General features: G+C 47.9%; 1 protein-coding gene across 4 annotated transcripts in view; it reads right to left on the bottom strand.

Annotated features, from left to right (window-relative positions):
* Window positions 1-693: 693 nt before the first annotated feature.
* LOC114858423 (nuclear receptor coactivator 3-like) overlaps window positions 694-13,875 on the bottom strand; it is a 40,208-nt gene continuing 27,026 nt past the window's right edge. For 2 of the 4 annotated variants that reach the window (XM_029155624.3, XM_029155625.3), the window contains 19 exons: window positions 12,445-12,545; window positions 12,188-12,362; window positions 10,142-10,321; window positions 9,621-9,707; window positions 9,354-9,494; window positions 9,009-9,156; window positions 8,245-8,732; window positions 7,038-8,158; window positions 6,831-6,963; window positions 6,305-6,463; window positions 5,832-6,065; window positions 5,589-5,694; window positions 5,329-5,500; window positions 4,609-4,935; window positions 4,374-4,472; window positions 3,975-4,218; window positions 3,599-3,776; window positions 3,299-3,503; window positions 694-3,208 (listed from right to left, as the gene is read on the bottom strand). In XM_029155624.3, coding sequence (XP_029011457.1) covers window positions 3,197-3,208; window positions 3,299-3,503; window positions 3,599-3,776; window positions 3,975-4,218; window positions 4,374-4,472; window positions 4,609-4,935; window positions 5,329-5,500; window positions 5,589-5,694; window positions 5,832-6,065; window positions 6,305-6,463; window positions 6,831-6,963; window positions 7,038-8,158; window positions 8,245-8,732; window positions 9,009-9,156; window positions 9,354-9,494; window positions 9,621-9,707; window positions 10,142-10,321; window positions 12,188-12,362; window positions 12,445-12,545 — 4,310 coding nt within the window. In that variant the 3' untranslated portion in view covers window positions 694-3,196. The remainder of the gene's footprint in view (window positions 3,209-3,298; window positions 3,504-3,598; window positions 3,777-3,974; window positions 4,219-4,373; window positions 4,473-4,608; window positions 4,936-5,328; window positions 5,501-5,588; window positions 5,695-5,831; window positions 6,066-6,304; window positions 6,464-6,830; window positions 6,964-7,037; window positions 8,159-8,244; window positions 8,733-9,008; window positions 9,157-9,353; window positions 9,495-9,620; window positions 9,708-10,141; window positions 10,322-12,187; window positions 12,363-12,444; window positions 12,546-13,875) is intronic. The other 2 variants (XM_055510225.1, XM_055510224.1) reach the window with 2 other exon arrangements.

The following is a 13,875-nucleotide window of genomic DNA, read 5'->3' as shown; positions in this document are numbered from 1 at the left end:
GCTCTGTCATACTCCAACAGTTCAATGTTTCCTGTTGATGCTTATTTTTCACGCCTCCTTTTTTAATTTATGACTTTTATTAAAGAAACATTCAGCCCCTGTTGACCGAAAGTTTCTGCAGTGTATCCTGATAATTCATATTCTTCACCATGTTGTGTCTGTTTGTCACAACAGTATATAGTATATTTTATCTTTCAGATCAGATTCTATTAGGTCTATTAAAAAACAAATACACAGCCAAACATTGTGTTTTGTCTTCGTGTTACACATTGTGTATTGTATTGTGGATAAACCACAATTTCTGCTACTACAGTTTTGGGATATGATGTAAAGGCTAATGGTACTTCATCTCTAACAGCATCTCATCTTAGCAGCTCAGCATTCTCCCATGTTAATGCACAGTAGTAAAGATGCAGTTAATAGGAATGCTGTTCTTTTTCTATTTTTTATATATATTATTATTACTACCACTAAAAATCACCTAATACTATCAATGAACTATCAAATAAAATGCATACTTTAATTGCGAAAGTGATGAGGCAAAACATGCTGCAAAAGTAACCTTTTCACTGGCTCAGGAAGATCTGAAGGTTTGGCTGGAGGTGTGAAAACGCAATCAGTGAGTCGTCATCTTCTCATATCAATCAGATGACAGCCATCTTTGTATGTTACAAAGAAACCACAAAGACTGAGCAATGTTTAAATATAAATTTGTATTTACATTGATATTAACATCAACAAACAAGGTAAGAAAGAAAAGTTATATAATTTTACATCCTGTAACAATGACTGTATGTGTCCCAGATGTTTTCTATTTACCTCAGAATTTTTTTCCTTTAAAGCAAAAAAATGATTCTTTTAAAAATATTAGTAGATCAAGCTCGATAATTTTCAATAGGTTTGGGATTAAAACTCCAATAACATCAATTATTAAAACGTCCTTTCTAAAATAAAACATTCTCCATTATAATTCGCAGCACCACAACTCAACTGGCCATAAGTTCTACAGAAAGTAAGAAACAACCACAAAAACTCAAACCACCTCAGCAGAACCAGACTCTACTCAATGTCATATGGATGGGGATATCATATACGCAATTAAACATATTCAATTCAACATATATTATAGCGGTTATGTGTAACAGTAAAAGCACACAGGTACTTGCACGATCTACATCAGGAACTGCTGCTACACACTGGCAGAATGACAAAGAAAATCTTTGGATTGAGCATGAGCTGAAAGCTTCACAGGAAATACATCAAACAAAAGGCTAACGCAAATATCATAATAAAACTCAAAAACACTTGTCAAGAGTACAGAGGGAATTAGGAATTTTAAACTCCTTCGTTCTGTCAGCATTAAACATCAGTGAACAAATGAAAAGGACGAGTGGACATTTACACAGTGGAGCTGTGTCCAAAGTCTCATATCTGGAGCTAAAGAATCCAATTAACAATGCACAGAAACCTAAACGAGTGAAACGAAACACACATGGACGCATGAGGTTCAGTCTGGAAAATATTAAGCTCACGCTGATCTGACAGCTGGGCCCCTAAAAGCCAAACACAATCATGTGTCAACTCTTTTCCCCCACAGGTATATTTTGTGTTTTCTTTTGTCTTGTTAAAAACAAAAATAAATTAATTAATAAACAAAGTAAATCACCAGCACCTCTTCAGCTAAAACGATATCCTCAGAAAATAAAGAGAAATTCATCATCTGAAGATCACAAATTAAAAAAGTGCTTTTGAAGAGAAAGAAAGAGGCAGTAAGAAAGAAATCTACATGTACTGCTTACAAAAAGGAGGCCCTTCCTTTTCAACTGCTATTGAAAATAAAAGCTGACCTATGACAGAATAAGAAAATTACACTTTTAAATATCAAGCCTTACAATTTGTGCAAAAACAGTAAGTGACCTACAAAAGCATATATATATTTATATATAGTACATTTGAAGAGTATTTACAATTAATATTCACAGACAAGAGAAAACAAAATCTCCAAATAAGACATTATGTCTAATACTGCAGTACCATCGCGTTGAGTAAATGATGCTTCAGCTTTGTCCTCAGAGGAAAACCAGGAGGAAGGATTATTGCTAAAAATCTGCACACTGACACTGAAGTGGAACGCTCCTGTTGTGTGAGGTAATACAGACATTGGCAATGAGTTTTATTCTATCAATCAACCTCTAGTAACACTGGAAATCGGTGTTGGGGTCCAAGAATCGTAAACATTCAGCTTTAAAAATGACTTCTGTCAGGATCAAACCACCAGCGCGTGAATCTGTATGAATATAAGTGCGTGTGTTTGTTTCATGAATGATTTTAGAAGGGTGTTTGAAATTGGTAACTGGAGACGAGAGAATAAAATCTGTGCTTACTGCCTTTCTACTGGTTCCCATTTCAAAACAAAGATCATGAAGGTTACCCATTAGCAATCAACAACCTCCACTGCTTAAAGAGAAAAACTAGGAGAACACACACACACGCAAACACGCACGCACACACACGCAAGCACGCAAACAATACAGAAAATGTCTGCTGCTATGCATTGATTCTTGGGTAAAGGCCTCTATATTGCCACAATCCTTTCTGATGTTGGCCTTTCCTTAAAGTGCAATCAGCCAACAAGTTATTCAGTCGTACTTTAACCCGGCAGCTTCTCGGAGGACGAAACTATGTGCTACTGCTTAACGACATTCATCCGACTGTCACAATCTCAAGGCTCCGCAGCTGGATCCGTGTTCACTGAATGTGGCAGAGATCCTCCGGGAGCGGCAGCAGAGAAGTTCAGAAACACAGCTTCGTGGTACATTCGACGGTGGGGGGGGGTTCTGTCGTCATGTGTTGGTCCGAGGCTGCGGGTCCACCTTCACCGTTTGGTCCAGCGAGCGCCGGCCCGGGCGCTTCGCGGGGCGAGCGGGCGGCTCGTAAAGGGAGCAATAATCCACTACAATCTACAAGAAGGGGCAACGGAGCTGTTCTGAGGGCGAATGAGTCACAGTGCTTCAGATCTTCACGAACGCTGTGTTTTCATCAGTGTATCAGACAGCTGCTACTGTCCGTGAGTCCAAAGGAAGTTCACTCCATCGTCTGGTGGAGGTGGTTCGGACGCACACCAGCGATGCAGCCATGTCCTACTTCTGACCGAAGGTCACGGGTCACAGTGAGACGACTGCGTCCGTCGCCATGATCAGCAGTATTTCTAAATAGAGGGAAATGAGAAAATTCAAGCACTGCCTATACTGAAAAACACGACTCTGTTTAGATACCTTGAAGCTCTCTCTGCACATACCTGATCGGGCCCCATGGGCATGCGTCCCATCACCATCGGGTTCATCCCCATCTGTCCTCCCATCTGGCCCATGTGTCCTCCTCCTCCGCTGGCCGCCATGCCCCCGTTCATCATCATACCCCCATACTGCCCTGGATTCCCCTGCTGCCCGAACTGCTGCTGCCCTGGATGTCCCTGCTGCCCGAACTGCTGCTGCGAGTAGGAGCTGGTGGAGCAGAGTGACAGGGGACATTAAAACGCAGTCGCTCACACTCTTGCCATCTACTCTAGCTGACGTCTAGCAATAGTTTCATGCCGCACCTGCTGCGTCCCATGCCTCCCTGCGGCCAGACCTTTATATCTGCACCTTGGTAGATGGGACCACCCTGTGGATGCTGTTGCATCATGGGGTTCTGAGGCCCCAGGCGGCCTTGCATCATGGCGTTGGGAGGACTGCCTCCTGATGGGCCAAACGAGGGGTCTCCTTGCTGTCCCATCCCTGTTGAGATAAATCACCCAGCCTCTAAACACTAAATATCACAGACGATACCACAAAAGGCTTAAAGCAATGTACAAGGGCACATTTTCTGTATTGTGTTTTGCTGTTAATCGTCCCTTTTGTGTAGAATTTGTAGTGCACCAACTCCCCACCAGAGGGCAGCAGTGTTCTTTGGGTGCACGGTTAGGGAAAACTCACCATAATTCCCACCATAGCCGAACTGCTGGGGGCCCGGCTGGCCCATGTTTGGACCCCCCATCGGGTTGTCCATGCCACCAGGAGCCGTGACATTTGGAGGAGGACTGAATCCCCCTGCAGCTGCGGCTGCCGCTGCCGCCTGCTGCTGCTGCTGCTGCTGCTGCATCAGCATCATCATGCGTTGCCTTCTCATCTGCATCTCCCTGCTGCGCTGAGCCATCATTTGAGCATTGATGAAGCCCTGCTGCACAAAACAAACATGTCACCAGAGATTTTCCCGAGGGTCTACATGTCTGATTGTAACTAGGGTTATTCACAACTTTCACAAAACACGCTGTATATCACAGTGACACTTATTCATATTTCAAATAATAATCTACCAAGACTTTATTCATATACCTGTCCTCCCATGCCAGGCTGCATGACAGGCCTCATCCCTGGGTTTCCTCCTGGGTTCTCCATCTTCATGCCCATGGTCTGCCGTGTCTGATTCATGAACTGAGAATGAAAATTAAACATTAAATACATCTATAATGCATAGAGTAGGACAGACTAGTAGCGTTAGACATGGTGCCCTATCAGTATAGGCATCACACATGTATGCAATCAATCTATGTGCGTCTTCTTTTCATACCTGCTGTCCCTGCAGCCTCTGTTGCAGCTGGAGCCTCATGGGCTTGTTGGCACTTATCATCCTGGGTCTCATCATGTTGGCACGAGGGTGACCCATGCCCCCCATTCCCCCCATACCAGGGAAACTTCCACCTTGTCCCATTTGTGAGAGCATGGGCCCAAATCCACCCTGCTGGCCCTGACCCTGCATGGGATTTCCTCCGTAGCCAGACGGCAGCGGCATGGTGGGGGGTCCGGGATACCCCTGTCCGTACAGAGGCTTCTGCTCAAGCACCATTGATGGATCCTGTCCTGGAAAAGGCTCCATCTGCTGCTCTGCCCCCTGCGTCTGAAACAGACAAGACAAGAGGAGAAAAAAAAAATTACAATCTAATTGTTGCATTTCTAAATGTCTAGATTTGTAATTGTCTCTTTCAAGGCAGAACAGACAAAGACAGAGCCCCCTGGGCTCGTCTACTGTGTCTCCAACCAAACACTGAACAAGTTAGTGATGACTGAAATATCTAATGCAAAGATGAGTCATGACACACACACACGCACACGCACACACACACACGCACACACACACACACACACACACACACACACACACACACACACACACACACACACACACACACACACACACACACACACATTACTTTTTAAGAGATCTGTCGGAGCACAGATGTGGGCTGTTGTTTATGTGGCTTTTTTAAATCCTTGTTCACGCTGGTCTTACCTGGCTGACAAGGTCTGGAATGCCCAAAGCGCGGTCTATCTCCTCCAGAGCTATTCCGTCGGTGTTATTCAGCAGAGAGTCCAGCTGATCCAGGAGCGCCCGCTCGTCACTCTGACCCTCACTGGTGGTTGGAGGCACCAGAAGATCATCCAAGGTGTTGCCAAACTGTCGCCTGCAGTGGAGATACAGGTGTTGATGAGGTTTACCATATACACAGTGTCTGCTATATCAAGACACACAATACCAGATGCTGCACCCACCTGTTGCCCTCCAAGCCCATCATGGTTTCTGTCCATGAAGGGGACTGGTTGGGCTGGCCCTGCTGGCTGAAGGGGCTCATCCCCATCCCCATGTCAGCAGAGCCTCCTAAACCACAAAGATGAACAGAGAATTTATAGAAAATCCCGCAATCCCGCGGTTACAGACTGTTTTATGGAATAAGCGTCTATTAACTGAAGCTGTGATCAGTTTGAATTCATAGAGGAAACTTGGGCAATACATACCCATATCCATGAGCTGCTGCTGAAGCATAGACCTGGCTCCGGGTACACTGTTGGACCGGTTGACCATGGGTCCAGGCATCATGCCTTTCCCATTGTTGTACTCCATGCCTGAGCGCATGATGGAAGGGTGTCCGGCCGAGCCCACAGGGCTGGCACTGGAGCGGGGCATCCCCCAGTCACCAGATCCACCCATAGGAGACCTTTGGGGCGCCATGCCCCTATTTATGGGCCCTGCTTAAGAAAATAAACATATATACTGGTCAGTCTAAAAAGTATGTCCTCCACGAGAGGCAAGGTTGCCCAGTCAGCATCCTCAACATTTACTCTTGTTTCATATGTTTTCTGATAGAAGCTTACAGCGACGGTAAACAGTCAGGGACCTGAACTGGGGAGCACATTCCCAAAGAACCACGAGGGGAGTAAGGAAAACAAACGTAAAGGAAAAATGCATTGGGAACAAATGTTGAACACACCTATGGCTCCTGGGTAGTTATCGGGGCTGCCCATCATGTCCTCCTGCTTGATTAGCATGGGGCGTCTACCTGCTCCTCCAGGCCCACCAGGAGGCTTCCCGTCCATGGACATGGTCCTCTGGAAGGGCCCCCGTGGTCCCATAGGCACCCCTGGGCTCCCTGTAACAACCACATTTGGAATCATTCTTTGTGTTTAATATTTATGGTGTTAATCAAATAATAAGTGGGTGTTATAGGGTACAATTTCATCTCCACTGCCGTGATTCTGCGCATCTCTCACCCCATAGGTTTAGACATGGGATTAACAGAAATGCATTTCTGTGTTATATAACATCAACTCATTGTAAAACACAGCTTTTAAACCTTCTCCTTTATGAACCGTTGAGCGGATGAGAGAGGCTTATAAAGCAGCGATGCTCACATTTGCAAAAAAAACATCAAAATGCTTGAAGTACTTCCAACGCTATAACGTTCATCTTGCGTCTAATTGTCTCTTTTTATAGTTTGTGGTCTTCAGGCCACTTACCCCGTAGGCTGTCGTCAAGGCACCCCTGGGGTTTGTTTCCGGGGTCACTAGCCCCTACATTTCCAGCCTGGTCTGGGTAAAAGTCAGAACTTGAACCCCTCAGATCTCCCAGAATAGATTCCAGGTTGTGTAGCTGAACATTAGAGAAGCAAAGTTAGTCATTACACATACGCTTTACATGCGATTTAATAATATCAGCAATCTTACATCATCAGGTGGTTCTGACTTGATCTTGCTCTCATGATGCTCAGGTGCAGAGCCGGGTCCAGACCCAGGGCCATTCCTTGGAGGGCCACTGGCAACACCAGGAGTTCCTTTCCCCTCTAGCTCTTCAAGTTTGGGTTTGATGTCCACCGGCTCTTTGGAATCGTCCTTGTTGAGGAGGTAGTGGAGGAGTGCATGGGTTTTCTCCTTCTTGGGGCTCTGCTGCTCCTGTTTGGGCTCTGTGATCATCCCAGACCCAGCCCCAACCCCAGATGCTCCGGTCCCAACCTCACTGCCCTCCTGATTTCCAAGTGTCACCTTACCAGTGGCCTCGGCTGTGATTTTGGCTACCTCATCTGGGGTATTGCCATTTTGAAGCAGCTTGTGAAGGATCTTGTGCTTCTCTTGCAGTGAGCCTGTGTAGTGGGCTGCTGATAGTGCTGCTGACACCACTCCTGTCCCGTTGCCCTGGCCTGGATTGCCAGTGGCTGATGAAGAGGAGGAAACTCCTGTAGACGAAGGACTAGTCATGCCTCCAGTGGGGTCCTTACTGTCTGAGCCTGCAGGAGTGCTGCTCCTGGCTGGTGGTGGCGGTGGCAGAGGGGGACCTGCTGGCCCACTGCCACCCATCCCCAGTTCCTCAGTTGGTGAGGTCAGCAACTGCAGCAGTTTTTTATGCCCCTTGCTATCTGGCACCTTCCGAGATGGTTCAGAGCCCGTCACTCCTGCATCGCTGCTTCCCTCTGCCGCCTCTTTAGCTGCTGTAGCTGCCTGGCTGTCTGGGTGGTCTCCAGAACTCTCAGCCTGAGGATGCTGATGATGGTGGTGATGGTGCATGGAGTGGTGAAGGTCTCCAGAAACAGGCCCTAAACCCCCTGCAGGGCTTTTAGAACCATCTTGCCCCGGTTTGGCTGGCTGACTGGGCTGAGTGGAGGAGGAGGAATGAATGCTAGGAGAGTTCTCTGGTTTGTTGGCAGGAGAGGGGGATGTTAGGGTAGAGGGGAGGGAGCTCCCCACTCCTTCACTGATGGCTTGTAGGGCATTCAGAGAGCTGCTGGAGAATGTGGTTATGCTGCCGCCACTTCCTCCACCACTCCCAATAGCACTCATAGGAGAGTGGATGCCTAAAATACAAACACTCCTTTAACCGAGCTGTCAAACAAATCAGTCAGACCATAAATAACAATGGTGCCTTTTTGTGAAGCCCTACCTCCAGGTGAGAACTGATTGGCGCCCATCTTTGGGCTCCCTCGGTTCCGAGGCGACATCAGGAGCCCCTGCTGGGGGCCACCCATTCTGGGGCTTCCCGACGGAGTGTTCATGCCGCTGAGGCCGAAGCCACCGCTGCTCTGAAACGGGGGCTGTTGCATGCCTTGGCCTGGGTGATTCATGGGAGACATCTGATTCATGTGGCCCACCTGATTCATCTGCCCCATCTGATTCATCTGCATCATGCGGTTGCCCATGCCTCCACCGCCGCCTCCATACATAGAGCCGCCTCCCACTGGACCCATGTGACCCATATGACCCTGCTCATTCATGCCGAAGCCCCTGTTCATGCCCATGCCACCTATGCCCACCCCTCCACCGGCATTCATGTTCATTTGGGCATTTGGGTTCGGGCCTCCCATTCCCTGTGGTCTCATAGCGTTTGGCATCATACTTCCACCCTGAGTTGCACGGTATCCGTTCGGCTCTCTGAGTGAAAGAAGCAAGAAAACAAACTCAAAATATGCAAAAAGCAAAAAATTGTATTCTCCTCACTAACTCTTTTGTGTAAATACAACTAAATTACAGTTACAGCCCATGTGCAGATGTCTTCTCACTGTTTGTAGGATGTCTAGTGAATAAAAGCTACTCTAGCTATTCTATGGCATAAATGCCTCAGCTGCCTTGCATAGATAAGCTGAAAGTGCTTTTTCGTCAACAACACATATCTGAATGGAGTGCAGGTATTTTCAGTTTTATTCTGACCTCTGCAGCAGGTGAGTGGAAATGAAGCCTTGTGGCTCATTGCTCATTGGGTGCCGGTATAGTTTACTCTTCGTTTGGGCTGTGACGGGAGTGCCGTCCGACAGAGAGAAGCGATACAGTGGCGTCTCGGCGTGGCCCTGCAAGAAGGCTGCACACACGCACCAAAAGACACACACGCATCATCACCACAAAGCGATTGATAACAAAGGTCTTCAGTCACTGCAAGCAACTCAAACAGAATCAGTGCTGAGGCAATCAAACATCAGCAACAACAGAGTCAAGGTGTGTGCGTGTGTGTGTGTGTGTGTGTGTGTGTGTGTGTGTGTGTGTGTGTGGGAGACCCACCCTCATGGTAGTGGCGTTTGTGTGACCAAGGTTGCCCGTCACTGTGCTGCAGGAACATCTGAATGCAGCGCCTCAGCAGATCCTCCCAGCCAGGACGCATCGACGCGCGCAGAGAGTTCTGGTCAATCTGGATCAGTTTACCTGCCGGCGAGGACAACAAGGGGAACAAGTCGAAGGAAATTATTCAGAATTGTTCATGGGTGGAGAATGAATGTCCTGGCAGTTTGTCTCCTCCTTGAGTTTGTTAAGGGGCAGGCAGTGGCTCACCTGAGAGCTCGTGGCGAGTGTTGAAGCTCTCCGTTCTCTCCATAGCTGTCACCCGACGGGCCACACAGATCATACATGACTGTAGGTCTACAGGTGAGAGGAGGCGGGTGTCAACAGAGTTTCATGATTATTTTGTGTTATTGTCACTGGTTCATCTTCACTAAATCAAGTTTTAGTTTAGTTTAGTTTAGAGAGAAAATGTTGTCCAATTTTATCATCTACTGGGCGGGCCCTTATACAAATGTATACAAAAGCAAGTTTTTAACTATGTAATTTAATTATGAGAAACAAACCAGCTTTTAATAAACTACACAGAAAACCATTTAAATCAAATGTTCACTTTTGAAGAATACCTACCAGATACGTTGCCCTAAGTATTTATGTATCTGAAATATTTTTTGTGCAACGAGGCTACCTTGATCAAAATTTAAATTAGATTTAACTGGCAGTGACATCTCATCATCTCCATTCTCAGTCGCACACTGCTCATGTTGTGGCATGTTGCATGCTGTGCCGCGTACCTTCCCCCTCCTCGATCATGGCTTTGGGCTGAGTAAGAGCAAAACACTGCATGGTCTCGTAGCGTGGCCCTCCTGGGCCGTCCTCCATGTGGCCATGGGCATGGCAGAACTTGACCAACATCTGGCAAGTGAAGGTATGACTGTGGCGAGTGGCCTCGCTCCCCCACGACACGCCATTTACTGTAAGCACACACACAAATACATTAGGGCACGTTGGCAGAAATTTAGTGGGCACTAAAATGGACCTAGACCACAAACAGCTATAGATGGTGCGCCTATAATTAAACATCATAAACAGCTAACACCCTATCCTGTCACACACACATACAAGACAATAAACGCAACCACACCACACTGCAACATGTATTTTTCCCTCCTAAATTGAGAAGCAGAACTCTCTCCTGCTGTTCAGATCCCAGGCTAAATGGACCATGGGATTAATGTAGCTAAGGTGTCGATTTCCAATATCTTTCCTTCTCAGTCTGCTCTGCAGCGAGCAGAGGCCAGGGACACTAAGCCATCTATCCTCATTTAGGCCCTGACTCTTCATCATGACACACACACATACACATTTGGGCTGGGTCACCTTCACAGCTCAGACACAGAACAAGAAAAAAGAGGAAGGGAAGTTCACAGAGACATCAAACTGCCCTCCAAGGCCTATGTGAAGCCTTATCAGGGCCTTGAATTAGCCAGAGGTTTCTCAATAGCATGTGCAGGAGGACACAGGACAGATCAAGGCATGTCAGCAGGGTTGGATGGAAATGATAGCCAGGGACTCACAAGGACTTGAATTCACTCCTCAACAGAGAATGCAGCCCTCATGCCACATTTCCCCTCAGACACAATTAGCCAACAGTGAAGCAAGACAGAGGGGGTCAAAGAAATCACTCACACACACACACACACACACACACACACACACACGGGCCGACAACAAAAGCTCACTGCGTTTTTGGTACACGAGTGTGTGTCTGTTTGTGTCTATTTAACTGTAGCTGGCGTGGTCAGCCGTCATCCCACAGGAATGTGCAGAGAGAGCGCATTTCATTCATGGGTCCAAAAAGATAATGAAGGGGCAGAGCAGCCAAGCGAGACACAATGAGGGGTGGGAGAGCAGCGAGAGGCACAATACTCATCTTAGCAGGCACCCATATCAAGTATGAACGAGCCTGAGAAAGAGCGGCTTGAAAGAAGCGCGAGGGATGCTTGGGGGGAAAGTAGCTTTGGAGGAGTTTGAAGAGATGAAGGGCAAATGATTAAGGGAGTGTGCAGGAGGAAGAGGAGGAACGACGACAGAGGATGTGTGAATGACGTGCTGCAGCCACCGCTGCTTTAGCACATTACTGCACAGTTAATCGAGTAGCAGGTTTAGCCGAGCACACTTATCCATAATTAATCAGCTTTATAAATAGGGCTATGTGCACATGCTCACAGGCGCACGCACGCACGCACGCACGCACGCACGCACGCACGCACACACACACACACACACACACACACACACACACACACACACACACACACACACACACACACACACACACACACACACACACACACACACACACACACACACACACACACCAAAAATGCAATCCCATTACTGGCATAGCATGTAAATGTACACAATACGACAAACACACGTGCAAACATCGCACATTAAGCTGAGGGGAAGTGTGGATGTGCATTATTCAGCAGTAAGTAGTTTCCAGATGGCCGCCATGGGATCTGAATAGAGCTCAGGCCTGTTTTACACTGTCTGTAGCACTGAGTGTGACTGACAGCTGTGCCACGCTCTGCCTGCTTAGCACCAAGTGGGTGGGTGCTTCTGCGCACACGTGTGTTTGGTCAGGTGTGTGTTTCTCGGAAAGCTCTCGTGCACACGAACAGGCTCCCCGGGAGCTCCTCCTCACAAGGAGAGCAGGCGTTAAAGAAAGCGCGTGGACAAGTAACGGCGTGCGTTCGCGCGGAGCCTCGGACCCGTGGAAGGCGTCCGGCGCCGTGCAGACGTGCAGCCTCCCTGTGTGTGTGACTGGTTCTCACTGTTGCTCTTGTGCAGGTTCTTGTGGAACTCCTCCTTGTCATCCTCGTGGAGAATGTTGTACACGCTGGTGCTGATGAGCTCCTCTTGTTTGTACTGCAGGTACTGCGTCACGTTGTCCGACACGAACACAATGCTGCCCTCCCGGTTCACCACGAAGAGGAAGCCGTCGAGCGCCTGAGAGGGAGCACAGCACGTTAGCGCCGGTCAGCCAGCCCTTGGATACCGTCTGGTAGAGCAGGACGAAAGCCAGACCCACCTGCAGCAGGAGTGGCCCCAGATGGTCCTTGTCAATGACCCCCTGACCTGTCGAGGACACGTCCGACTTCTGGACGTCATCGTCATTGGATGACGCCTTTCCTGTAGCAGAAACAGAGGAAATGCGTCTAAAAAAAACAACACAAGCTGCAACTTCAAGCACAGCTGCCTAAAAAAAAACAATGAAAAAAAAGAGCAAAGGAGAAATGCAAGGTGAACGCAACAATACCTGAAACCAGATGAAAGAGCCAGCCAGACACTACTCTAGCTGCACCAGCAGGGGGCAGCGTTTCTCAATCTTCACTTTTTTAAATTGAAAACTACAGGTGAGGAGAGAGACAGACGGAAGCAAGTTTCTCTGAGGAGCCCATCAGGATGAGTAGAGGGCTGGGTGCATGTGGAGCAGGTAGCAGGCGTCCTCATGCTTTATATTCAGTGTCAGACTCTGAGGGACTGTCTGGTAGGCTGAGAGAGAGCCAGCGAGCGAGAGAGAGAGAGAGAGAGAGAGCGACAGAGAGAGGGAGTGAGAGAGAGAGAGGGAGAGCACAGGAGAGAGCTAGAAAGGCTGTAATGGTGCAGGGGCTGAAGCTTAGGCACCTGAATTAATGGAGAGGCTGGAGCTGAGAGAGGAAAAGTCAGACAGACACGCTGATAAAGAGAGAGCGACAGGAAGGACAGAGGCTGAGGAGGAGCGATGTGGATGAAGATGATGCTAAGAAAACGCCTAGTGTTTTGGTTGTTGTACTAATGCAGGGATTGGTCTGAGAAAGAGGCGGGGGCTGCTCAGCTACAGGATTCATTCTATCTGATTAGCTCCCAAGGGGCACAGATACCCACACAAAGAAAAAAGCAGGGCATTGCTGGCTAGCGCCAGACACTACTTAGGTGGAGAAGGACGAGAAAAGGAAAAGAGGAAGAGGGAGGAGGATTAAGCATAATCAGAATGTGAGATAATCTGAACAAGAGATGCTCCTCTCCCATCAGTTCACTCGATATGTTAGGATGTGGAGATGCCGCAACTCACTGTGCTGCAATTCAGGTGAGACGTGTGTGTGTGTGTGTGTGTGTGTGTGTGTGTGTGTGTGTGTGTGTGTGTGTGTGTGTGTGTGGAGGGGGGGCAGGAATGCAGAAGAGGACGAAGCAGCGCCAGCAGGGTGCATTACACCAAAATGAAGACTGGCAGAAAGAGCCAGTCAAAGCGTGGAGAAGAGGAACAGGTAGGGAGTGAGAGATGAGTCTAAACGCCTATGTCATTTCTGTCTTCACTTCCTGTAACTATGGCAACCTGTCAGCAGCCAGTCAGGGCCAGCTGTAGCCTCTTCCCCTTCCTGTCGAGGTGGCAGACACTGACTGAGCCGAGCAGAAACACAAAAACAAAATTCAACGCTGCCTTCGCCCTCTGATCTCCCCGAAATCACATGCACGGCAACCG

This window comes from Betta splendens, chromosome 7 (genome assembly GCF_900634795.4).
Source record: "Betta splendens chromosome 7, fBetSpl5.4, whole genome shotgun sequence".
Lineage (NCBI taxonomy): Eukaryota > Metazoa > Chordata > Actinopteri > Anabantiformes > Osphronemidae > Betta > Betta splendens.
This window is presented reverse-complemented; position numbering and strand designations above follow the sequence as displayed.